General features: G+C 39.2%; 1 protein-coding gene across 1 annotated transcript in view; it reads right to left on the bottom strand.

The window, feature by feature from the left end:
• CDYL (chromodomain Y like) overlaps nt 1-27,113 on the bottom strand; it is a 229,504-nt gene that overhangs the window by 134,605 nt on the left and 67,786 nt on the right. The window contains exon 2 of the mRNA XM_075062828.1: nt 19,628-20,294. Within this exon, the coding sequence (XP_074918929.1) occupies nt 19,628-20,294 (667 nt within the window). The remainder of the gene's footprint in view (nt 1-19,627; nt 20,295-27,113) is intronic.

The raw sequence follows: 27,113 nt of genomic DNA, 5'->3' as shown, positions 1-27,113 counted from the left end.
ACTGGATTACTGAGAGTTTTATATATTCCAAGGGGCAGTGTCACTAAGTGGAAAACTTGGAATAAAAATGTTCATGTGTTATAGTTCTCCTAATACAGGATGCGGAGAATATGGAAGTTGTGTAGCATTTTTTTTTTTTTTTTAAACTATTATATGCCCGTCAGGTTATCCGTTTATATTAACCTGCCTCAATGCCCAGTTAAACCAAAGGAGTTTGCAAAAGGGAGAAACTGACAGAAAATGAAATAATGGCAAAGATAAGACTCCTTGGGGAAACAATGTGGGGAAAGCTATCCATAAAACTCTGCAAATCTGCGGCTATCCACTTTATATTCATGGACCACGTTTGCAGATTCTGGATGGATACAGATCCAAATTTTATATGTAGAGCCCTGCAAATCGTAGTCTGCTTTAAATCCATTGATGTGGCTATCCGTGGACTGTTTGTGGATCACAGATCGAATGTGGATACAAACTTTGTATCCACGTAGGGCTCTGGCTATCAATGGGGAAATACCCCTTTTGGCTCCATTCAGGCTACAGAATGGCTTACTCTTCCCAAAGATAAGTGTTTTTACAGCAGACAAATTCCTGTTACAACCTCTGGAAAGCAAAAATTAAAATAGCTCTCAGGAACTGCTAATGCATCAATATCACTGCAAATCTCTCTGTCACCTATTTGCTTTGCTAGGGACTGTTGGTCTTGTCCAGTAATCTGAGTATTTGGCCATGTCTGAATTCAGATTCACCATAAATAAGATTACAACCGGGACAGGTAACCTATGGCATGCGTGCCAAAGGTAGCATGAGAGCTGATTTTCAGTGGCACTCACACTGCCCGGGTCCTGGCCACTGGTTGGCGGGGGAGGGGCTTTGCATTTTAATTTAATTTTAAATGAAGCTTCTTAAACATTTTAAAAACCTTATTTACTTTACATACAACAATAGTTTCGTTATATATTACAGACTTATAGAAAGACCTTCTAAAAACGTTAAAATATATTACTGGCATGAGAAACCTTAAATTAGAGTGAATAAATGAAGACTCGGCACATCACTTCTGAAAGGCTGCTGATCCCTGGATTACAACATACTTCATAGAAAAAAATTTGGTAGATAATTTATATTTTAAAAAATTTGCATCCTGATGCTTGTATGTTACACATATCCCCCAAGCCTTGGAAAGTGGACTGTCAATCAAAAGAGATGATTTTTTTCAGTCAGTCAAATAAATATGAAGAAAGTTATTCAGGACAACTCACAATGGCTGCAAACTCAATCTTCCCAGGTTAAATTATCTGTGCGTAGTCCCAGCCACAGTGAATAGTAATGGAAGATGTGAAGAAAATCTGCTCAGCCTCTCAGTTCATATTTGAGTTTAGAGAGGCTGAGGAAAAGTTGCCCATCTTCTTCATAAAACTGAATACAGCTATTTTAAACCAAATACAGCTATTTTAAACCAAAAACTAAAAATTCTAATTGTGAAGAACATCCACAAGCAAGTGGTTTTAAAACAAATGGTATGATAATAGTTTAGAACAGTTTTAAATTGACTTATGTTATTAGATAGCCGCTGACTTATTTTTGTTTAGCCGAACCTAATGAAACTCCCTTATTCTTTATTACTCTGTAATGTCCATGCTTCCTGCTCAGCCTGACAGGAAATGGGTTGCTGTCCTCCAAGCATTTTACTTGAGGGAGATAGCAATGACTCAGTGAAGCAAAAGGCATGACAAAATCATTACACACTGATCTAAGATCATATAAATGTTGCTGCATTCTGCAAATTCTAATTTTATTCGTAAAAAGTTTCTAACTTTTGCATATGCTATAGTCCAGATGTTACAATTCATGCTTTGTATTCACTGCTAAGAAGGTGTGGTTTTTACTTCAGGGTAGGGAACACATGTGAACTATCCTGAAGTAAAAATACAATGAAGACAAGACATTCAGTTTTACCACAAGGTCAACTCACAGAGGTCAGCCTTACAGATATTGTCTTACTTAGGTTACTTAAGATTGGAGAATACTGTTAAAAAATTCAGAAGAACTTAATTGAGCTAAAAGAACAGAAGTACTTGTGGCACCTTAGAGACTAACAAATTTATTTCAGCATAAGCTTTCGTGGGCTACAGCTCACTTCTTCGGATGCATAGAATGGAACACACAGACAGGAGATATTTATACATACAGAGAACATGAAAAGGTGGAAGTACATACAACTGGAAGAGTCATCTCGATTATCACTTCAAAAGGTTTTTTTCTCTGCTGGAGGAAGCTCAATCTCAGTTATTAAGACTCTTCAGTTGTATGCATAACTTCACCTTTTTCATGTTCTCTGCTATGTATAAATCTCCGGTCTGTGTGTTTTCCTTCTATGCATCCGAAGAAGTGAGCAGTAGCCCACGAAAGCTTTATGACTGAAATAAATTGTTAGTTCTAAGGTGTGCCACAAGACTCAGCTGTTCTTTTGCGGATACAGACCTTAACATGGCTACTTCTCTGAACCTGTTTAACTGAGCTTAGGTGGTGACAATATTAATGGAGATGATAATTGAATGTTTAATTAAAAGTAATATACACAACGGTGAAAATAATGTTTGAAGGACCTACTTCATCATACTTCTAGCTTCTAAATTACTCTCTGCTCAGGAAAACGACTAGACACTCAATCAATACTCTACTCATATGCAACACAGTCATAAAAGGCAAACAAAAATACAAGGTCTAAGATAGTTCAGGTCTACTGCTCCGTTCATCACTACGCTTTGTTATCAACTTAAAAGTTAGACAGACACTTGAGGGATTATTTTCAGTATATGTAATTCTTGCCTCAGCATGAGGGGATTATAAGAGAATTGACTGAGGTGCCTTTCCAGTCCTACATTTCTATGATTCCATAAGGATTTGTGATGGAGATAATATGGAAATATGACACTAAATCAATGGTTATTCCCTCATTGAACCACTGGTTCAGTTTGGTTTCACCCCATCTCAAAAGAGTATGCAGCATTAGATGGCATTCAGGAAATGTACTCTCTAACCAGTCCTGGGTGTGAATCTCTAAATTGACTCCTAGAGTAAAACGTTACTTTGGAGAATCTTTAGGACAAGCCATTGGTCAGAAGATGACAACAGTAATTATTGGGGTATGAAAAAACTTTTTATACAGAGAGAAATAAAAGATTGACAATGATGCTTAGAAGAGAGACAAATAAGAAGGACATGACAAGAATGGCGAGAGATAAAGTAGATGAGAAGCTTCTAATTTTGGACTAAGGGTGAACAGGAAAAAGAGGCATTCAATTTCAAACTGAAAAGTTCTCAACTTCAAACTCACAAAAAAGAAAATTTATATTTTTTCCAACACAGCTTCCAATTGTCTCTATCATTCATTACTTACAGTGTTATCGACGCTAAGAGCACAGCAGGATTTGAAAAAAGGCTCAGCATTTATATGGATTTAAAAAAAAATTCCAGAGTTAGAGTACAATTTCTTAAAAAAGCATTTGAAGGATATTAAATCCTTCATATTTCTTTAATTGTGGGGTTGCTTTCAACCCAGTTCAGTCTGTCTACATGAGAGGTCATTTCAGCCCCTTGCCACTTTGTAACATACACCCCTACGTCATCCTCAGCAGCAAGGGTTGACATGAAAAGCATGAGTTATGGCAATCTGTAAAAAGAATCTTCCTACCGGGAAGATCTCTCAGAGCAGATGTCCCAATGTAGACCATATTGCAGTTGTGGAGTCAATGGTTAAGCAGTTCAAAGCATGGGTCCAGAATTAGGCCTCTGACTGTCTAAAAGTCTGCAGATCTCTGAAATACTTAAATCTGTGTATCCTGCCAACTCTGGTGGCCTGGTCTACACGTAAGCGTTTTAAACCAAATTTAGCAGCGTTCAATCGATTGTAACCCTGCACCCGTCCACACAACGAGCCGCTTTATATCGATAAAAGGGCTCTTTTAAATCAGTTTCTGTACTTTCTCCTTGACAAGAGATTAAGCGCTGAAATCGGTATTCCATGTTGGATTAGGTTAGCGTGGCCGCAGATCGACGGTTTTGGCCTTCGAGTGGTACCCCACAGTGCACTTTGGACCGTCTGGAAAGCAATCTGAACTCGGAAGCACTGGCCAGGTAGACAGAAAACCCCGCCAACTTTTGAATTCCATTTCCTGTTTGCCCAGCGTGGAGCTCTGATCAGCACGGTGGCGATGCCAGTCCCCAATATCCAAAGCAGCTCCAGCATGACCGTACGGGAAGATACTGGATCTGATCGCTATATGGGAGACAAATCTGTTCTATCAGAGCTCCGTTACAAAAGGACGAAATGAAAGCATTTGAAAAAATCTCCAGGCTATGAGTAGGACAGAGGCCACACCCAGTTGCTGCCGTGCTAAGAATAACGGAAAGCCAAAAGAATCAAACAGACGCTCATGGGGAGGGAGTAGGGGAACTGATGACTCCCCAGTCCATGCAGTCTCAAAAAGCATTTGCATTCTTGGCTCTGAGCTCCCAATGCCTGAAGTCAAAACACTGTCCGGGTGGTTCAGGGTATATTCTCGTCAATTACGCCCTTTCTCCCCATGAAAGAATAGGGAAAATAAATCGTTTCTGGCCATTTTTCAATGTCACCGTATGTTCTATTGCATACTGCTGGTAGACGCGGTGCTGCGGTAATGACAGCAGCATCGGCTGGCACTTCCATTTAAGGGCCTAGGAAATAGCCTAGAGGCGCCAGGATTATTGACGTGGGCGGATCGTTTTTGCCGGAGGGGGCGGCCAGCCGGCTCCGGTGGACCTACTGCAGTCGTGCCTGCCAGGATCTGCTGGTCCGCTGCTCCGGTGGAGCTGCCGCAGTCGTGGCCTTACGGATGGTTGGCTCCTTGCGCGGCTCAATGAACCTCCGCAGGCCACGACTGAGGCAGCTCCACCAGAGCCATGGACCAGCCGACCGTCTGCAGCCACAACTACAGCAGTCCACTGGAGCTGCGGGGACCAGCGCACGGGGCGGCGGAAACTGCCATGCGCCCTAGGGCCGCTAAAACCCCTAGTGCCGGTCTAGCAGCATCCCCTCCCTTTCTTTTCCTAATGGCAGACGGTACAAAACGGTGGAAAAACCGGTCATCAGCCCGTGAGTGCTCTGCCTGCCTTGTTTGAGGCGCCGGGGCCTGGGTAAAAATGGAATGACTCCCTGTCATTCTGGCAGACGGTCAATTGCTGTGTAACATCCTCATTCATTGCAGCTGGAGCCTGAGCTTCCCATCAGACCCCCTTCTTTCATGTTCTAAAGGAAAAAGATCTGTTACTCCCTGGACTACATACCAGCGGGTGGCTGCGATTCCTCTCGCCTCACCCTTAATGTCCTGCCTGGACTATCATTAGGAGCTGGAGGCCCTCCCCCCATTTCATCTAGCCTTAAAAAGTCAGTGATTCTTATTTCTGCTCTTTATTACTTCATCACACAAATAGGGGGACACTGCCATTGGCAGCCAGAAGGGTTGGCGGGAGGAGGGAAGCAACAGGTGTTGTTGAGGGGCACCCCCTAGAATGGCATGCATCTCATCACTCTGCAGGTCTCTGGGGTTCTGACCCAGAGCCTCTCTGGCTTTCTAGTAGACTTGCCCCATATTTCTAGGCAGGACTGACTATTTTTAGGACCAAAACATAAAAGAGGGGAATAACCCGGGGAATCATCCCATTTTTGTCCATGCGCCTGCTACCTCAGTGAGGCCAGCCAGGTACACCCATGACAGCACAGACTGTACAAATGATTGATACCATCATCCACCACTTTCCATTGCAAACAGTACAAAATGATGATAACCGTCATCTCATCACCAATTTTACAGTGGCAGACAGTGCAACAGGGATGGTAACCATCTCTGCTACCTTGGCAAAGGGCAAACGAAATTTCTGCTGTGTAGCTGCCAGCACCACCTCTGTCCAGCGGGCATCCAGTACCACATATGGTGACAGCTGAAAAAAGGCAAAACAGGCTCCATGGTTGCCATGCTTATGGCGTCTGCCAGGGAATCCAGGAATAAGGCGCGGAAATGATTTGTCTGCCGTTGCTTTTTTCACGGAGGAAGGATTGATTGACGACATTTACCTAGAATCACCCGTGACACTGTTTTTGGCCCCCATCAGCTTGGGATCTCAACCCAGAATTCCAAATGGGCGGGGGAACTGTGGGAATATAGGATAGGCTACCGGCGGGCGAGGGAGACTGCGGGAACTATAGGATAGCTACGGGATAGCTACCTACAGTGCAACGCTCCAGAAATCGACGCTAGCCTCGGTACATGGACGCACACCATCTAATTAATGTGCTTAGTGTGGCCGTGTGCACTTGACTTTATACAATCTGTCTTACAAAACCGGTTTATGTAAAATCGGAATAATCCCGTAGTGTAGACATACCCTGAGTTTGTAGGTTCTGTAGGGACTGATGAACTGCTTTTAATATACTGTTATAGGCTTCAATGGCAAACAAATTCTGAAATCTAACTTTATGGGGTAGGGGAGAGAGAAGGAGCTGGAAATTTGAATAAATTTATATAGTGTTGGAACTTAAAGGCAGGTATCTAAACTCCAAGGAATTAACTCTGAAACTAAACACGTTAGGCTTTGCAAACTAGGTCTATGTATGGACCTTTTATCAGGCTCTTAGAAAAGAGAGTCTAAGACAAGCAAGTATCAGTGAAAGATGACCCAATAAAAAAGCACTGGAAAATTTTTTAAAAGCAAAAACCACCACTTACATTCTTTTTTCCTTTTGTTATATGTGTTATAACACGAAAATGCCTGTGAACAGATTCACTTCAAATTTGGGAGTGGGGGGGGAATGCCCAAAGCCCACACATCATCCTTTCGAAAAAGAACACACTAAATTTCAAATGCAAAGGATTTTTTTGAACAATACAGAGATGGGCCAAAATCAGGCTAATAATGAGAAGCTGATTACGACCTTATCTATGGCAAGATTAGTGTATTTCCATAATTAACATTTGAATAGTTATTAAACATTTAGAAAAATTTATTCTGATAGGCACATGTGGTGCGTTTTTCTTCCAAGATCTATGATCCTGAACTGCCTGAAGCACTTCTTTAGAATAAAAACAACCATCAATAGAAAGGCTAAAAGCCTTTTTTTCTTAGTTAATATAAGGAAGAGAGTTTAATGTAATGAAGGTGAAAGTAATGGGATTTTAAACAATATTGTTTTTTGTTGTTGCTTTTCTTAAAACTACAAGTACAGGAGATTGCATAGTGTTCTTTGTTTGGGATTTCTATGTTTGCTTGTTTGTTTTTCTTTTGCCAAATAACAGGTTAAATTTAAACTAGTAGTCCGGAGCTTTGAAGAACAGTGTATTACAAGAAAATTGACTTAAAGAATTATCCCTTTTCATTGTGTCTGTATATGTAAATGAGGGCTGTTACTTGAGTTAACTGTAATTAATTAATTAACACAAAACAAATTAACTAGATTAGAAAATAGCTGTGATTAATCACGGTTTTAATCACACTATTAAACAATAATAGAATACTAATTAAAATTTATCATCAATATTTTTGGATGTTTTTCTACATTTTCAAATATATTGATTTCAATTACAACACAGAATACAAAGTGTACAGTGCTCACTTTATTATTTTTGATTACAAATATCAGCACTATAAAAAAGAACAAAAGAAATAGTATTTTTCAATTCACTCATACAAGTTCTGTAGTGCAATCTCTTTATCGTGAAACTGCGACTTACAAATGTAGATTTTTGTTATATTACTGCACTAAAAACAAAACAATGTAAAACTTTAAAGCCTACAAGTCCACTCAGTCCTACTGCTTGTTCAGCCAATTGCTAAAGTAAACAAGTTTGTCTACATTTATGGGAGATAATGCTGCTCGCTTCTCATAGACTCATAGACTTTAAGGTCAGAAGGGACCAATATGATCATCTAGTCTGACCTCCTGCACAAAGCAGGCCATAGAATCCTACCCATTCCACTTCTATAAACAAAACTCTAACCTACGTCTGAGTTATTGAAGTTCTTCAATTGTGGTCTTGAAGACCTCAAGCTGCAGAGAATCCACCAGCAAGGTGACCATGCCCCAGCTGCTGACAGAGGAAGGCGAAAAACCTTCAGGGCCTTGCAATCTGTCCCCGGAGGAAAATTCCTTTCCCGACCCAAATTATGGCGATCAGCAAAACCTGGATTCATGTAGCAAGGACTCACCAGCAGCCCTCAGGAAAGATTCTCTTGCACGTAACTCTGATCCCATCCCATCTTAAACATCCCATCACAGACACGGGGCATACTTACTCTACTTGATAATCACGAATCAATTGCCAAATATGAGCTATCCATCCATACATCCCTTCCATAAACTTTATTCAAGCTTAGTCTTAATAGCGCATATATGTCTTGTTCCCCACTACCCCCTTGGAAGGCTGTTCCAGAACTTCACTCCTTAAACGGTTAGACAACTTCGTCTAATTAAGTTCTAACATCCTAGTGTCCAGTTTTACCCATTTGTTCTTGTGATTACACTTGGTACTAGCTTAAATATTCCTTCCCACCCTAATATAATCTCTGATAATTTTAAAGAGCAAGCTTCTGTTTTCAAGATCCCTGAAAAGAACAGGTATTCATCGCATTTTGTTGTACGGTGACATTGCAGATTATTACGGGCATATATGCTAGAACATTCAATATACTCCTTCATGGCTTCCAATCACCATTCCAGGGACATGTTTCCAATCCTGAATTTAAATTGGTTATTCTATTATTGTTTAACATGCAATTTAAAAGCTGTGATTAATTGTGACTTTTTTTATCTTGCAATTTTTAAAAATCATTTGACAACAACATTTTAAAAGGGCCACCATCATCATGAAAATCATATTTGTTTGAAAATAATGTATCTAGTGGTCAGCGTTATGTTTGACTTACACAACTGAAAGTTGCGGGAAAAGGATATATTTTCCCATTTCTTTACTTTGTGGAGTTGACAGCACTTAGTTTGTATAGTCGGTTCATTGCGTCCAGTTATCAGAGTTTCTCCCTTGATAGAAAGGACCTTTGTAAAAAACTGTACAGTAGAAACCCCTTTTAAAATATTTATTTAAAAAATTATTTGGCCGACATACTGTTTAACTGGTTATCAGAAACTGGTTTATTCAGCAATCTTCTCTTTCATGAAAATAAAACTTCAGTATACCTTTCTGATCCTTTTATTTACAATACGTTATAGTTCCTATTAATTGTTGATCAAATTTGGATTAAAAAACGGGGAAAGTAGCTGAAAAACTTACACCCCTCCACCCCACCACACACATACTTTCAGGGTGCCCACAAACAAAACCTTCAGCAAAGCCAGCCGTCTCCTCTTCAGACGTGCTCCAACTATTGTGCCTCTCTGCCTTAACTGCTCTCATTATAATGCATGTGAAGGGTGAGCTTTTAAGTTCTTCCCTTGCAAAGGGCTCTTCTAAAGTCCTCACCTGGGTGAGGTGTTAAATAACATTATATCTGGATTAAACTGGTTAAAAAAACAGAAAACAACATTAATTTTCACTGTTAATTTATAAAATATTTCTCACTGTTAATTTGCATGACAGCGGCTGACTGTCCATGTTGTTTAATACATTTATTAATTACTGAATAATGAATGTGAACAGGTGGTGGCAACATTTTAGGACCACATTTATTCTGTTAAGCAACGAAAAGCTGAAAAACTTCAGTGACTAAGACAGACAGGTGAAATGGACAGTTTGATGGCAGATTTAAAATGTTCTGCAATACACTGCACACATGGAAGGAATAATTTGAACTATTCAAAACACATTGCTGGGTTCTTAATGAACTGCAACACTCAGGGAAGAAGACCTGGGCATCATTGTGGATTTGCTTCATTCAGCTCTTGCTGAATATAGTTAGTGCTATCACATAGACACAGAGAGACACAGAGCACATACTATTATATTTTTGATAAAATGGTGAAAGTAAACACAACAAGATGACTTTCTCAATCAATTTTAATTCAAATTCATAGCAGATGAAAATGGTGCCTAACTACTTTATCATTAATTTTACATTGAGGCAACCAGGTCAGAGCCTACTGTACTGTACACAGAGCAGGAAAACGACGCCGCCCCAAAAATTTATATTCAAAAAGAGACCATACTCTATAAATAATATAAAATCTTCAATTAAAGATACAATCACACTCTTAAATGAATAATTCATTAGCCAATATAATAACACTTGACTGAATAGGTTTTCATCCAAGTATGTCAAAATGATTTACATATCATTCAGACAACACACCAAACAGTGGGGAGAAGTTTAATCTTTTATAATTGGTAAATGGAGGTACAGTTAAATTAAATGACATCTTAAATAATATGCAAATGGTGGCAGAGCAGGGAACAGATGAGACACTATATCAACATCTAATATGAAAACATAGTAGTGCCGACAGACTCTCCTCATAATGGAAGCAAGTATGAAAAGCATGAAGAAATATCATATTTGTGAACAGTTCTTAGTGAAAAATTATTGTATCTAGCTACATCTGAATGTACCTGCTTACTGTATATAGTTATATGTGGTATGCAATAAGCGGACATATTTATTAAAATTGAAATTGCTTTTATTGTTATATGATTCTCATCAATGGAACTGAAATAAACAAAAGCTTCTAAAGATTACTGGGTACAGAACACATTGCTTGGCTGTTTAAAGAATGAAATGATATCCATAAAAACACATCTAGGTCTGTTCCAAAGCAATGAGTCTCCATTAGACTTCAAAGGTCTTTTGATCAGGACCCTAGGGCATAGTAGATATAGTCATGAATCATAAAAGTTAAGGAACGTTCAGATCTGGGATTTTGCTTTAGACTCATCAGTTACGTATATTAATATTAAAAAAATAAAAGATTTGGATCAATTTGTATTTCTGAAGTAAGTATGTTGCTTCAATTTTACATGGTCATTTCTAAGAAAGAGGAAGGTAAACAATGACTCCCTTATCTAATATACTATACCATCTATAATTGCCTATTTTGCCTGAATTACTTACATAAAATGTCATCCCAATATCTATTTCTAGTCCAACTTCACCAGATTTTCAAACACATTGCATCTAATATTTAATTTTGAAAACCAAAATATAGGGTTTTTTTAGCAAGTCATTTAAAGCATTTAAGGTAGTGGAGGTTTTCTATTACTTGTGTTCCTACAAATAGAACAATACAGAAATAATAACTCAAAATGTCAAATTTAGTTATTGTAAGATATCTGGAGCTGTTACCTAAATATCAAACTTAAAAATTTCAGCACATTTTGCACTCATTGAGAGAAATAAGGACTCTGTTTTCCTAGCCATTGTACTATTAAGGCACTAATGTCTGTACTAACGGGTGCAAATAAAATTTGTACCAGGCAAGCATTTTCAAAGAAGGGTGTAATCAGGTTGAAAATAACTTTGGAAAATATGGCAAAACAAAATAGCTGAAGATAACTGCATAGTCTTGTATAGACATTTAAAGGGCAGTTTAGTCTGAGAAGATCTTGAAATTATAGTCTGGAACATACTGGAAAATCGTTATGATAGGTGATGATGTGCTACAGATTGGCCACATATCTGAAAAATCTCTGTCTCCTTGCGAGACTAGGTAATATTGGTCATCTGATGTGCATAAGAAGCCTCTGAATATTATTGAGCCTAGGTAACACTGAAAACTACTTCCCTGTCTTTACTTTCTATTCTTATTGTTTCTTATGACACATCTATTGATTGGCAGAGATTGATGAATTGTGTATAGGGGAAAAAAAGTAATTCCATATGAAGAGCAAAGAATACACTTATTTGCTGATATAGCCAAGGTTCCTCAGGCTTGGAGAAAAGTTACTTTTCTTCATGGTAAATTTTATGTCTGTGCACTTTATCATGGCTGTCTTATTTCCTACTAAACTGAGACACTGTACAGACAAGAGATTTAAACATATATATAATTTTAAACTCAAAGTCTCTTTATATGTCCTAGATTTATAACAATCTGGGAAAAGGGAAACTGATGCTGCCCTATTTGATTCTGTGATAGTCACATTGTGAGCTGCTGTCTGCAGCTGTTTTTTCTGCCTAGTGTAAAATAACTGACTTATGTTCTAGATAGATTTACAGATTTGATTTTTGGATGATGATTTTTTGCTTTGCCATTCAATAAAAAAATAATTTCAAACTACTAGGGTCAGTGGAATGGCGGCAAAACAGTAGTTTTTGCATTAGACCATATATTACATGGGATATTTCAGAGTTGCTAAGCCATTATTTTCTGTTGCCTAGTATTTTCCTAGTAACACATTTTTCATTACATGTTATTGTGTTTTAGTATGGAGAAAGCTCAAATTAATATGTAGTATTTTGACTTCCAAGTTTCTTCACAATACAGCTGTGTCTGAACGTTATTAAAGCTAACCTTCTTATCCTGCCCTCATACTGTTTCCTGCCACATCCGTGCACCTATGATTGTCTGAGTATTGCACTGTGTCAGGTCACTGGAAAAGCATTCATGCTCAAGCAGCTGGCATCACAGGAGATGATTCATATTTTGAAGCTCTCTGCCACAGTCACAGATATTGGAGCCAGTGACGTAGTCCCACTTGATCATCACATCTCTGGATGAGCCAATTCCAGTGAGGAGTCAATTAAGGCAGTATCACATAGGCCAGGACTGATCTGCACCAGGTGATAAGTGTTTAACTGGTGGGAGCCAATCCCTGTTAGCCTTAAAGGTGGTGAATCCTGCTAAACACCTCGTACTACCACTTTTCCACTTCTTATTATCGTGTTGCTACAACCTCACATTAATAATCACAACAAAAACCCCACAAGCCTGGTCTTTTTCACTCAATGTGGAAATAGGACAGTGAGACACTTCAGGGACAAGTGATATTGAATACACCACAGACTTAAAATTATTTGAATCATGTTTTAAAAATGCTCAGCTTTCTTTATGGGGAAGGCAATCGCTTGCAATAACAGAGGTGTATAGTGTTAAAATGATGCTTTTATATTCTATACACACTTATTTATGGAAGGGTGAGAAGCAGTGAACTCCATGTATAATTCCTGCATGCTTTAGGCTCAGCATATCCAGCTGTACTGATAACCAACCTGTTCTATTGTATGCCATAACTGACACTCAAGCTATGCCCTGGAATGTTTTGGTTTGGTACTGTTGAAGATGATTCTGGCTCCCTCTTTTCTAACTGTACGGAAGGGTGTCTTGCAGAAGAAGTGTAGGCTGGCTGCCTGTCTGTATCAGTACTTGTGTTGAGTCACCTTCAAGACCTGGGGTTGACAGAATTTTCTTTATCTTAGTGTTAAATAAGTAGAAAAGAATTAAGGCTAAAATTGCTTTCTGTACTGAAAACTGCAACGTAAATAACGTATGTTTACACTGCAATTGAGAGCAAATGGGGCTCAAGCTAGTTCTCTAAGAATACCAGTGACCTTGTGCTTTGGGCTGCAGCTTGGGCTACCAAACTGGGGCGGGGGGTGGGGGAGGTGTCTGGTGGTCTTGAGAGCCTGAGCTGAAAAATCCACATTGTTACGTTTAGTGTGTTAGCTCAAGCCCCACTAGCACAAGTCTGTCTACCTGGGCTGGGAGACTCATTCCTAGCTGCAATATAGCCAAACACATACACTCTAAATTATACTTTTGACAACAGGTCCTCACAATTGCTGCTACTTTTTGCATCCCCAAATTATTTCAGCATTCATTAAAACCTTATTTCATAGTGAATATGATTGCCATTTCGAAATACTCCAACAGTTAGTATGGGCCATAGGAAATAAAGAAATTGACAGGAATTGTGCAATCACGTGTGTGGACAAATGCCAATTACTCAACAGGCAAGTTGGATGCCTCTAGGGAACAGCAGAGAACAGACCAAGGCAGCATGTCTGAAGGCTGCAAGGAAACAGAAATCTAGTGCGAGCTGAATAAATATGTTTTATCATTTAGTAGTGTTTTCCTCTCTACTCTGTGAGCGGAACCATGAAGGCACATAGTCAACATTACACCTGCCCCTTTCCCCAACAGACAGTTTGTCCATGAGGACCCTCAGGAAGATTCTCCCCTCCAGGCCAGGTTCTACACTGCGACTTAAATCGGTTTAATGGCCGATATACCGATTTAACGCTGTATCGTTCACACGACGCTCGTCATTATATTGAGTTAACCGCCTCCTTAATCGATTTCGGAACTCCTCCCAACGAGAGGAGTAGCGCTATAATTCGATAGTGATAACTCGGATTAGGGTTCGTGTGGGACGGAAACGACGTTATTGGCCTCGGGCGGCATCCCAGAGTGCTGCACTGACCGCTCTGACAGCAATCTGAACTCGGATGCAGCGGCAGGTAAACAGGAAAAGCCCCGCGCACTTTGAATTACATTTCCTGCTTGTCCAGCGTGGAGCTCTGTCAGCACGGCTGGCGATGCAGTCTCAAATCCAAAAAGAGCTCCAGCATGGACCGTACGGGAGATACTAGGTCTGATCGCTGTATGGGGAGACAAATCTGTTGTATCCAGCTCCGTTACAGAACACGAAATGCCAAAGCGTTGAATAAAAAACTGCAGGATACACAGCACTGCGCTGACAAGCGTAACAGGAAGCCAGAGACTCAATGGACGCTCATGAAGGAGGAGGGGTACTGAGACTCCAGCTATCCCACAGTCCACAGCCAGTCTCTGAAAATTATTTTCCATTCTTGGCTGAGCTCCAAATGTCTGTAGGTTCAAACACAGTGTCTGCCGTGGTTTCAGGAAACAGCTCCTCAGTTTCTTTCCCCCCACCACACGTGAAAAGAAGGGAAAGAAATCATTCCTTGACTACTTTCTATGTCACCCTATGTGTACTGAATGCTGCTGGTAGACGGGCGCTACAGCAGTTGAAGAGCGTATCCGCTCCTCTCCATCTCCTCCTCTCTGGTGGTAGACGGTGCTGCAGACCTGCACCATCCAGGAGAAAGCCATGCCTGACAATTGCTCATCGAGAGGCAATATTCCTGGTTACTCGCAGTAAGATAGGACAGAACGCTAATAACCAACTTTATACACGAAACTGGGGGCTGAAATTTTGAAGCAAATTTGGATTGACTCGCTAGGCAAATGGAGGGGGAGGGGGCAATGTTTTCTGCCCCATCAGGCACTGTGCTCTCAACACGGAAGTGGGAACTATGGGATAGCTGAGGAACAGCTACCCACAGTGCACCGCTCCTTAAATCGATGGTAGCCTTGGACCATGGACGCAAGCAATCGATTTTGTGATTGCACTGTGGACGCGCAAAACCGATTTTATAACATCGGTTTTGTAATATCGGTTTAAACTACTTCGAAATAATCGTGCAGTGTAGACATACCCTCATAGACTAACAGGCCAACATCCCAGACATTTCTGTCTGATATGGTTATCACAGATTTAAGGGGTTTTAGGAGGCTTTTCAGACTGTTTGTACTCTCCTTAATAGCTTCTTTTCATTACACACAATCAGTGAACATGTTCATATTATAAACAAAACTCACTGGGATGCCATGGGATGAACACAATTTCTATTGTTTATCACTTTCTTTAGTGACAGCTGGGACATTTGCCAAGATATCTCAGCCTTTCTCTGACTTCCAGTATATCAGTGTTGATGACTTTGACTGCTCGGAGCCCTCTCTTCCCTTTCTATCATTGATAGAAAAGATTAAAAATAGAAAGGAGCATACACTCTGGCAAATGAAGTGTAAAAATATAATTCGGAAGGCCAAAAAAGAATTTGAAGAACAGTTAACCAAAGATTCAAAAAGTAATAGCAAAAAAAAATTTTAAAAAAATAGGGCACATCATTGGCCACAGTCAGAAGATAGGATACTAGGCTAGATGGACTTTGGTCTGACCCAGTATGGCTGTTCTTATGTTGATTCTCTCTCTTGATTCACTCTCCTTCACCTTTTTGCCCCTTTCCCACAACAAAGTCCTCCTTGCCAATCCCCAGCCCTAGGAAACCCCCAACATCTCCTCTTGCTCTCTCATTGCAGGATTGGCAACAGCATGATTATTGGGTCAGATCTGAGTTTTGTATTGACTTGGCTATGTGGCTGATCTCATGAGATTAGAAGAACCTGCTTGATGAAATCGGTTTTCAACAACCACACATCATTAAGTCTAGTGTCTGGATGGTAAAACAAAGGCTAGGATACCTAAAGAGACTGCATTTCTGACTTCTAGTTAACCACTGTCGTGAGACAGAAGTTTACTTTTGTTACTGGCTTGGTATATCTTATGGAAGAACCACCACCAGTTTGGGGTGGGTCTGCCCCATTTCTCAGCAGTTTGTCCTAAATCTGGTATTCTCAGCTGTGACCCACTGAGGCATGGTGATAACTTGACAAATGCAATCTTGTCCCACTCACATCTATTTAGAATGCTGCTCCAAAGATCATTTTGCTAGCCTGTCTCTTTGATCACGTCGCCCCTCTTTGCATTCCTCCACCAGCTCTCTCTTCTTTATTGCACATCAAATTTATTTGTCTTCACTTTCAAGGCCCTTTACAGACTTTCCCCACCATACCCATAATCTCTCACTTGCTACAGAGATATTGACTCTTGCCTTGGATGGGCCCACGATGCCAGCCTCCATTGGGCACTTATTAAATTTTCAAATGAGCATTATCGTGCTTCCTCTCATGCTATCTCTCATGCTTGGGAGGAACTGCCCATACACAGTCACAAAGGTACCTCATTATCCCCCTTCACATCCCTCTCTCCTTTGTCCATAATGTCTACAAAAAACTTGGTAACAGCTATGTTCGGAGACCACTGCCTATCATGCTGAGCAATATTGTCTCATTGTTTTCTCACACTTCCCCATCTGTCTGTATCCATCTGTTGTCTCTTGCCATATTCTTAGATTGTAAGCTCTCTGGCGTATGGACAATCTTTTGTTCTGTGTTTGTACAGTACCTAGCACAATGGGTCCCTGGTCCATTACTAGTGATCCTAGCTGCTACAGTAATACAAATAAATAAAATTATTAATAATAATGATCTAGGCCTTAGGTTTCCTCTGCACATGCATTGTTTCAAGGCATGTGCTCTCAATGTACATTAGATAAGTAGAGCTGTGTGCGTAGATGGTTTTCCCATCCCAAAAGGTCAAAATCTTGAAGATTTTCATGAACTGATAATCTGAAAATTATTTTGATATGAGTCAATCGAAATCTTGTGTGTCCATAATTTAGAAGTATTTATTTTTTTTTTCAGCCTAGTGATTTAATGTTTTACTATAATTAACTTAAATTTTAAAACTAAAAGTAGTTTTGAACTGAAAAAATTGAATGTTTTGTTTTGAAAAATGTCTAAACGTCCCATTCTGACAAATTTGAAACTTTCTTCCAAAAACTTTTTGAAACCAGATATTTGTTAAAAATCGACCATTTCCCAGAGTTTCACTTTCAATGATCTGGCATTTTCCAACAAAAAACGCTTTGTGGAAAAATTCCCAACCAGCTCTAATAATAAGTTTGTTTTGAAAATATCGCATGGTTTAAGTCCTCCTGACTACATTCCCCTCCCCGCTTCTTTTTTGTCCTATTGTATCCGCATCTATGAAGAAATAGAGGAGAGCCCAAACATTTACACAGTGCCACAATCGTAAGTGTTAATAGGCGGGCTTTTGAAGACATTCCTGAGAAGATGTTTTGTTGACATGACAGTATGTTGACTACCTGGTCAGTGTATCTACATCTTCTTAAATGCATGACAGCAGTTGAGAGAAACAGTAACACCTTAGCAAATATACAGGTATATACACCTGACACAATACCACTTATCCTCTACACGACTGAAGCATCCTTCATTTCTAGTCATGTGAGACTCCACGCAATTCTCCTCTCTCCACTTTCACTGGAGGCACTGTATTGTCCCCTATATTGCCAATGCTACTAGTGTAGAGGGACTGGATGCTGGAAATGGTTTTGTCATTTGTGGCCAGTTATTTGCCTGACAAGTTTCTTTGTTTCCCCTGTTTCTTTCTCTGGATGCTAGGAGGCAACTACACTGAAGAGAGAGTACATTTGTCAGTTCACAGTGGGCATCCATACAACACTTTCTCACCGTATCAGTTATCACAAAACCATTGCATGTGCACACACCTCTAGTTCATCCACACCAGTGACTTATTGACAGTAAATTTCATACACTGCAGTCTCTCATGTTTATCTTCAGCTTCTGTTTGTGTCCTTTGAGATTCACATTCCACATTCACCCCATGCACAGCAAGAGATTGTCCTGCCACCAATGTGTGCATTAAAACGATTCCCTAGTTCATCTGAAGCACAGTGGATTGATTTGTTACCTCACACCACAGCTCCTAGAATGAGTTCCTCACTGCCCACCGCTTTTCGAACTCTCCTATTGTGTCTGGGTTTTCAGAAGATCTGAAGAGGAGCAACAATATGTATGAGCTACAGGTAGAAGTGAAGTCCTCAGAACAATCTCTTTTGTGTCCATCAGTTGTGCCTGTGGCTGCTATGTTTGCAAGGGCCAATTCTTAGTTTCTAAAACATTTTTGTCACCCCTTCAGCCTCAATAGTATATCTGCAGATTTTAGCCTCTGCATCACATTTGCAGATGAAATTTTACACTTTTGAAAATGTAGCCCTAAAAGTGCACTCACAAGAATATTTACAATTGTATAGAACAGTCTAAATACTTTTACAGTTATTCTTCCCCTTGAAAGAATAAAGACTTGGGAAATCAAAGGAGTGAACATGAAGTTTTTAAACAGGTTTCAATTATTAAAAAGCAGTTTGTCCTTTTATGGTGTTACAAGTTTTGTAAAACCACTTGAATAAATTCATAATAGGTCATTGAGATATTAGTAAATTTGGTCTTTAATCTAAATGAACTTTCAATGTAAAGTGAATTATATACAGCCAAATACTGCTAAATTTAATCAAAATGCAAGACAGAATTCATTTCAGAAAGAAAGTGCATATATCTGCCCAATTGGCTCAAATTTGCACAGAAACCAACCATAAGAACATTATTATTTAAACCATATAATTCTGATGGCTTTATTCCAAGCAACAGTTAGGCAAAAAGATATGTAAACCAAAAGAGAGAACCACTGTAAAGAACCCCTACTAAAAATTACGTGACTATTTCCATCATTTATATTGCTAGCATTCATGACAAATTTGAGTCTCACCTATTTAGAGAAATTTAAAGCAATGATGTAATCTTTGGGAACGGTACACTGATGTCAGGTCAAACACAGATGTATCTTATGTTGATTTTTAAAACACAAATGCCAATGGAATTCAGTGAAGAAAGCAAAAGCTGGCAAACCTCTCAAAGGCTTCTGCAGTCACAGTTATTTTAAAATAAAGCAATTGTGAAATTCTCCAGATTTGGTTTAGTACAGCAGTTATTCTCTCAATCAATCAATACACTGCTCAAACAGATCAGCTGAACAAGTAACTGTTTGCATATGACAAATAACAAAAGAGTCCAGTCAAAAGGCTAATCTACATAAAAATATCAAACGTATACACTTACCTTTTCCATTTATTGTTAATGCTGATGCAATTGTGGCTGTTACTGGCACTGGCAGCTGTGGCACTAATGGATGTATTCTTGGCCGGCTCCCCATCCTAGCACGCTCTGCACCAGGTCCTAATAAAGCTCCCATCGGTTTTTCTGCTGCTACTTCTGGTGCTACAGAGTCTTCTTGATCCTGTTCTATGTGGTCCAATTTATCAGGGCTTTCATTCTGAAAGTCATCAACTGCTGTCCTGCTTTTAATAGGACTTTTGGGAACAAGGATTTTAATACCTGATTTTGCAAGGTCCATATTTTTCCTGCCAGAAAGAGATGGTGAATTGTTTTTCCGGAACTTCTGGGTGGCAGTAAACAATTGATTATTTTTTGACTCCTGGTCTTTGCCAATCACTAAAGATTTAGGTGACGTCTTTGAAAAAGAGCTATTGGTAGATCTAGAAATTTGTTTTCTGGCATTATTTGGAGAGGTCCTGTTTGTCCGGGTTAACGTGCTTTCTTTTTGCTTTTCATTGTGACGCCTATTAAATTCATGTATATATTCCTCACAATTTACAAGGTGCTGTTCAGGTTCCCAGGTGTCATCTTCACTCTCATATCCTTTCCATCGCACCAAATATTCTATTTTTCCCTTCTTGTTTTTCCTCTTGTCAACAATTCTCTCTACCTGTTGAAAGGAAAATTAAAAGTTAAACACGGATTTAGATGTAAAGAGGAAAAAATATGAGAGAGCAATTGCACATGATATTAGATGCACATGGAACACTTTTACAGGAATATAGATTAAAATATTTTTATGATTCTACCGTGAGATTGTATTCTTCCACTGCTGACTGGTAATGCAGTTTAATGTATCTCAGCTCATTACTTCGATCTGATAAAAGCTGTTTGGAATATCAAAAATGTTCCGATACAGAAAATATTTTGTATGTTGATGAATCTGAATCTAGCATATCTCAGGGCTTGGCTACACTCACACTTTACAGCGCTGCAACTTTCGCGCTCAGGGGTGTGAAAAAACACCCCCCTGAGCGCTGCAAGATGCAGTGCTGTAAAGCGTCAGTGTAATGAGGGCAGCAGCGCTGCACGCGTGGCTCCCAGCGCTGCACGCTACACCTGCAAAGGATGTGGTTTACATGCAGCGCTGGGAGACCTCTCTCCCAGCGCTGCAGCTCTGACCACACTCACACTTCACAGCGCTGCCGCGGCAGCGCTTTGAAATGCCAAGTGTAGCCAAGACCTCCGTTACCACTTTGAGTGAAATCTTGGCCTCACTAAAATCAAGAGATGTTTCACCACTAACCTTGATGGGGCCAGAGTCCTTTTAACTTTAAGGAAAAAATGTCTTAATATGTTTAGACAGAATGTTTAGATAGCAAACTGTTTATTTTACAAAACATATTAGTTTAATATTGTTTGATAATCTATTTATTTAGCATGAGTCATGTGTGAAGTTATGGGTCCTAATGATATATTCTTTGGTGATCAAGGACACAGTATAGCTCAGGAATCAAGGGAGGATATGTGCCATTACATGAGGAAGGCTTTTCTTCTGGCAAAGACAAATAACTGAGAATCAGGAGAACTGGTCCTCATTCTGGCTCTGCCAGAATTGTGTGTGTCCCTGAGCAAATCATTGTGCCTCAGTTATCTCTAAAATGGGAATGGATAGTTTTATATCTTACTTTTATAAGCAATGCAAAAACAGTCACAGGATTATCAGTTTCTTCCGTTCCACTTCCCCCACAGGAGATGTCTTTTGCTCACCCCTTCCATCCTATCCTATTTTTGTTATGATGATCCTGCTCCTCCCCTTTCTTCCATGTTCTCCTTGTTTTTGTTTATATGTTTTGTTTTTTAAAAGGGACTCTTACTTTACTGCTCCTCAGTGTTTTGACCCATCATGAGCAAGGGCTCCCATGTATTACTATACTGAATGCATGTATCTAGGATTACCTCTGAAGGATACTTCTACACATCAAATTCACAAGTATGTGGTTAAGCTAAATTAATATCTATAGACTGATTAGAAGAATGGAGGACAATATACAAGTGCAAATATTATTGTTGAATCATATTGCTGCTGACAACAAATTGTGTTAAACGTACCTCTTAGTTTTGAATTAATCTATTTAAAATTGCATGTTTCTGATTTGTATTGAACTTCAAATTTTTGTTTCATTTAGACTACATAATTATTTTAACTTGCTGTAACAGACCTTTGTGATAGACCACAGGTACTCTACCATAAATATCCAGCCACCGGGATGTTACAAAGGCCAAACGTACAACTGGGTTCAAAAAAGGATTAGGTAAGTTCATGGAGGACAGGTCCATCAATGGCTACTAGCCAAGATGGTCAGGGACGCAACTCCATGCTCTGCCTGTCCCTAAACTTCTGACTGACAAAAGCTGAGACTAGACAATAAGGGATGGATCACTCAATTTCCCTGTTCTGTTCATCTGCTCTGGTCTACATGGACCATTGGTCTGACCCAGCATGACCATTCTTACACATCTGCATTCGACTAAAGCTAACAGAAGCTTTTTACCAGAATTCCCTTAATAAACATTACTTTACTGTTCAAATATATGGTATTACTATTTCAATACACTGAAACAAAATTTGTGAAAAATAAATTGTCAAAACATTTAACTGGTGACATTTTCTAATGGCTAAACAAAGAAAACTTGAAATATTTATAATTTATTTTAGAGCTGATTATATTACTCTTTTACATATTCATGGGACTAATGGAGAATGGGCTAGACATCAGAATATGAAATCAAGGTATTCGCTTTTCCATAAAACAATATATGGAAAACAGCCTGAACAAAAATGTTGTCTCAGACTGAACGAATACAAAGTTTACCATATGGATGTAAGGAAGAACAAGCTATCAAGAACTACTGTTAAGAGAAAGACTGCCTAGAAGTGCTTATCAGCGTAAACCAGAAATGTCAAATTAAAAGCAAGATGAAAGAACACAAAAACACCAGAATCTTGGTCTTGTATTGTGAGAGAGTAGTGATGACGACTCTGTCTTCCTATCTCCATCTTTCTCTAACCTCAGAGAAGATGAGCTACAAATAGCGGTAAGGAAATTTATGTTCTCTAACTCAAATCTTCATAATGAACACACCTAATAGGGGCTATATCTTTCAAGGATGACCAATTACTAAGTACATGCTCTTTTAAAGTAGTAGGCAATTACACCTGCATACAGAAAGACACCTCAGAGACATAACAGATAAACTGCTGAACAATAAATACCAAAAAGTTTCCTATTAGATGATTTGTAGAGCAGACGCAGCAAAGGCATGAAAAGAACTCTGAACAAAATGTTATGTTTGCTCTTTCAAAAGTTTACAACTGAACACTGACTTAATATAGCTTTGAAACTGTACTATGCAGAAGAAAATGCTGCTTTTAACATCTCAATTTAAATGAAAACAAGCACAGAAACAGTTTGCTTACCTTGTCAAAAAAATTTTTTTAAACTTTCTCTTTATTTTTGAGTAATTTATGTGTAACACAGCATTGTACTGTATTTGCTTTTAAAAATGTATTTTTAATCTCTGCTGCTGCCTGATTGCGTAAGTCTGGTTCAAAACAAGGTGTATGGTTGACCCGTCAGTCATAATACTGGTGTTCATAACTCTGATGGTCTACTGTATTTATATTATGATAATACCTATAAATCTCAATCAAAGATCAGGGCACCATAAAGACAAGCAACAGAAAACTGTATCTACCTCAGAGAGCTTAATATCTCGATGCTGGACAAGCCATAGTAGGTGGACAAGACAGACAGGATATGGGGGTACTAGGAAGAAGAGTTCAGACCTTGCGGCCCTTGCAGGCTGAGCTTATCACCTTTCTGCACCCTCTGTCCCCCTCACAATGTCCATGTGGGGCAGGACTCAGAATGAGTCCTGGGTGTGGAGTGAGGAGCGCCTACCTTGAGTTATGGGTTATACAGTTGGAGCCTTATACCCCCCTGCCCCATGGAAACCACTTAAATGCCTAGTGTCTGAAAGTATAGGTGATGGACGGATAGTATCCTTGCCCTGTGTTTAAGTTAATAAAAGTTGCAGCCTACTGCTTAAATGCGTCCATGTATCTGTCCTCATTTCACCCGTGTATCTGGATCAATGGAGCCGGGCAGAAAGGCAAAAGTCACAATTCCCTACTTGCCTAACAAATGCTAGATCAGGGGTAGGCAACCTATGGCATGCAAGTTGATCTTCAGGTCCTGGCCCTGGTCTGGAGGTCTCTGCATTTTAATTTAATTTTAAATGAAGCTTCCTGAACATTTTTAAAACCTTACTTACTTTATATACAACAACAGTTTCGTTATATGTTATAGACATAGAAAGAGATCTTCTAAAAATGTTAATATGTATTACTGGCACGCGAAACCTTAAATTAGAATGAATAAATGAAGACTCGGCACACCACTTCTGAAAGGGTGCCGACCTCTGTGCTAGATGATCACAATTTGTAGGCTTCATGCCAGAGATGCTGGAAACAACTGGCTTTTGGCAACTACTGGATACTAGACAACCAGCCATCTTCTGCTACAGAATACATTATCCCTGGGTAATAGCTATTATTTAGATTGCTGTAGTGCCCAAAATGTGGTACCAAAGATTGGTTTCCAAACACCAAGTAGAAGGTCCAGTCTTTGTGCTGAAGAGAATATACAGTCTAAAAAGATGAAGATAGACTAAAGGTGGGGGCGGGAAAGGTATGTATCAGACAAGCAACATTATGTGGATGGCAATAGGCACACTTCCTAGTTTTATTTATTTTTACACATATTAAATTATTCTTCCCCACCACTCACAATTCAGTTTCAGTTTGAGGTATTAATGTACACTGTTGTATAAAGAGAGGATGTTCTAACAGTCAGAGCACAGGAACACCTGAGTTCTAATCCCAGCTCTGACAACACATCTGTGGCTTTAGGTAGGCTACTTAACCTCTGTGTCGCAGTTTTCCCATCTGTAAACTTGGTTATAATATTGCCCTCCCTCCAGTGGATGTGGTGAGAATTAGTTAATGTTGGTCACTTTTTTCAAAGAGGTAAAAGCACTATGTAATGGCTAAGCATTATTAATGAAAGTAACTGAAGCAGATATAAATAAGAAAAACAGTTTATTGTACATTTCCAGAGCACCCCAACCATGGTATCTTAAAACCATTATCTTCAAGATTTGCAAACTGAAATAAACAGCACTGAAATTATACTAGCATGCTAGAAGCCTAATTCTTGAAGATTGTCAAAAAGCTGAAGAAAACAAATATTTAGACATCCACACACTCGTTACACCAAACAAACAACATGGAACATTGGAACCCATTAATATGGGAGAATTAGTTAAGGTGATAAACACCCAAGCTGTTCCTGTCAGGAACAGAGATGGAAATATGTAGGATAACTACCAACAAATTGAATAGTTTTAGGATTCAGTGGGAACTGCAAGTGGAAAATAAGCAGCAACCATAATCTTTCAAGAGAGTGAAAAGACAAGAACTAGATTCCGGAAGCAACAGGAAAAATGGTTTTCAGCATTGTAGTAGAAAGAAACAACACAAGCATAGACTGAAATAACAGCAAATGGTGGCAGGAGTACAGGATTTTGATCCTTTTTTAAGGTTAGTATTAATGGATGGGAAAGCAATTCAGAAACATGGCCTAGCCAATAATGTTCAGAGACCCAAAGTAAACAATCAGCTGAATCATGAACAAACAAGGACTGGCTAAAGGTGCAGTGACTAGTGTGCAGTGCACCATGTTTGAAGATGAAAATATTTAAAAAGCTGGAATTTTATTTTACACTGGGGAACAACTATGTTACTCTGCATTTCAGTAGCAGCACACAGACATTGTAAGCTCACTCCAATGATTCTGTGTCCCATTCAGAACTGAGCTCTTCACACCCACACTCTGTGTAACACTCCATCAATCCCATGTGACCAAAGCAGGATCTCAGATTTGCGTGATAGGAGGTCCCAATTTTTACCTCAGAGATATTCAGTAAAAGACATTTTTAGTCACAGAATTCAACCTTGCTTGGGTGCTTCAGCCTACACCATGAAAAAAGTAATTATGTTCCCCCCAATTGCAAGTGCCAGTCACTAGACTTAGTACTTCTGGCTAAAGAAAGAAATTCCAAGTTCTAGTGAATGCTTCCCTACACCTCAGACAAAAAAGGCTGCACACACAGTGGCATACTGCTACATCCAACTTGGGAGTTGAGCTTCTGGCTCCAACACTCTCAGTCAACTTGGGAAGCAGCATCTCGTTACCAGCTGAATCCAGGTCTCCTGCTTGACACTATTTACCACAGCTTTTTAGGATGATCCTTAAATTCCTGTTTATGGCATAAAGTAGTTGCGTAAGAAGTTCTTTAGGCAAAGGTACATAAACATAAGTCACTAAAGGCCAACACAAGTTTACAAAACAAAAACAATCGACAATTTACCTGTTACAAATAATCTTGAAGAAATCCAAAATGATACAAATAACTCTGAGGTTGTATCAGCTCAAGCGGTTAGATAAATGAAATTTAATCACTGTGTCTTTTAAACTGCCAGGTCATTTTGGATCTCTACCACCAACTTTTTGGCACTCCAGATCAACTTTCAGTCACTGAATCAGAATTTCACTATGATCAGACTTCTTAAAAGTTAAGCAGCAGAATGTTCTAATATTTGAAATTTAAATATTAATATACCTTTTAAAAAGATATTGCTTGCACAAGAAATATAAGCACAAGGATTCTAGGCCACATTTTACGGACAGTATTTCAGGATGGACTGCAAAATGTTTTGTAAATTGTTCTAGATCCTTTTTTCCTAGTTTTTATGATGAAAGTTTCCTCCTGACAGACAGACAGACACACACACTTCTCTTATCCTCATCCCTGCAAGGATTTTTTTTTTAAACCTTATAATAATCAAGAACGTCAAGTCTGCTTTCCCTTGAAGTGGTGGTTCTCAGCTCTCAAGGATGCTTATTGTGAGCTCTTGCTTGGTAACAGAAGGATGGAGTTGAAACTTTAACAAACACAACTTCTCTAAAGCATTCACAATCATTTTAACTACATGATGTTAACAACAAACAAAAAGCAAAGACTCAAACAGTCTTACTAAAAAAAATACCTTCCCTTCCTAAATTGCTTAGCTTTCCACCTTTTGATTTTTATCTAGTCTCCATAGCATTTACTTTACCTAACACTTTCCCAGGAAATTTTATTGCGTTTAAATTGTTCCAACATAATTGTCAAGAGTCGAATCAGCTGACATAATGCTGACCATGCCTGACTGGTCAGTCTATACCAGTCAACATTGGGTCAGCTAGTTGCAGTTAAACCTTGGTGAAGGTGCAGGTGTTTGGACAAGATGTAAAAAACCTGACTGACAGAAGAACTGCTCAGGGAATTGTTAACTGAATTAGCCTTTAAGTCACCAAGACCA

The sequence above is a fragment of the Chelonoidis abingdonii genome, chromosome 2 (genome assembly GCF_003597395.2).
Source record: "Chelonoidis abingdonii isolate Lonesome George chromosome 2, CheloAbing_2.0, whole genome shotgun sequence".
In the NCBI taxonomy this organism is placed as follows: Eukaryota; Metazoa; Chordata; order Testudines; family Testudinidae; genus Chelonoidis; species Chelonoidis abingdonii.
Note: the sequence above shows the minus strand (reverse complement) of the source record. Positions and strands in the feature narration are given on the sequence as shown.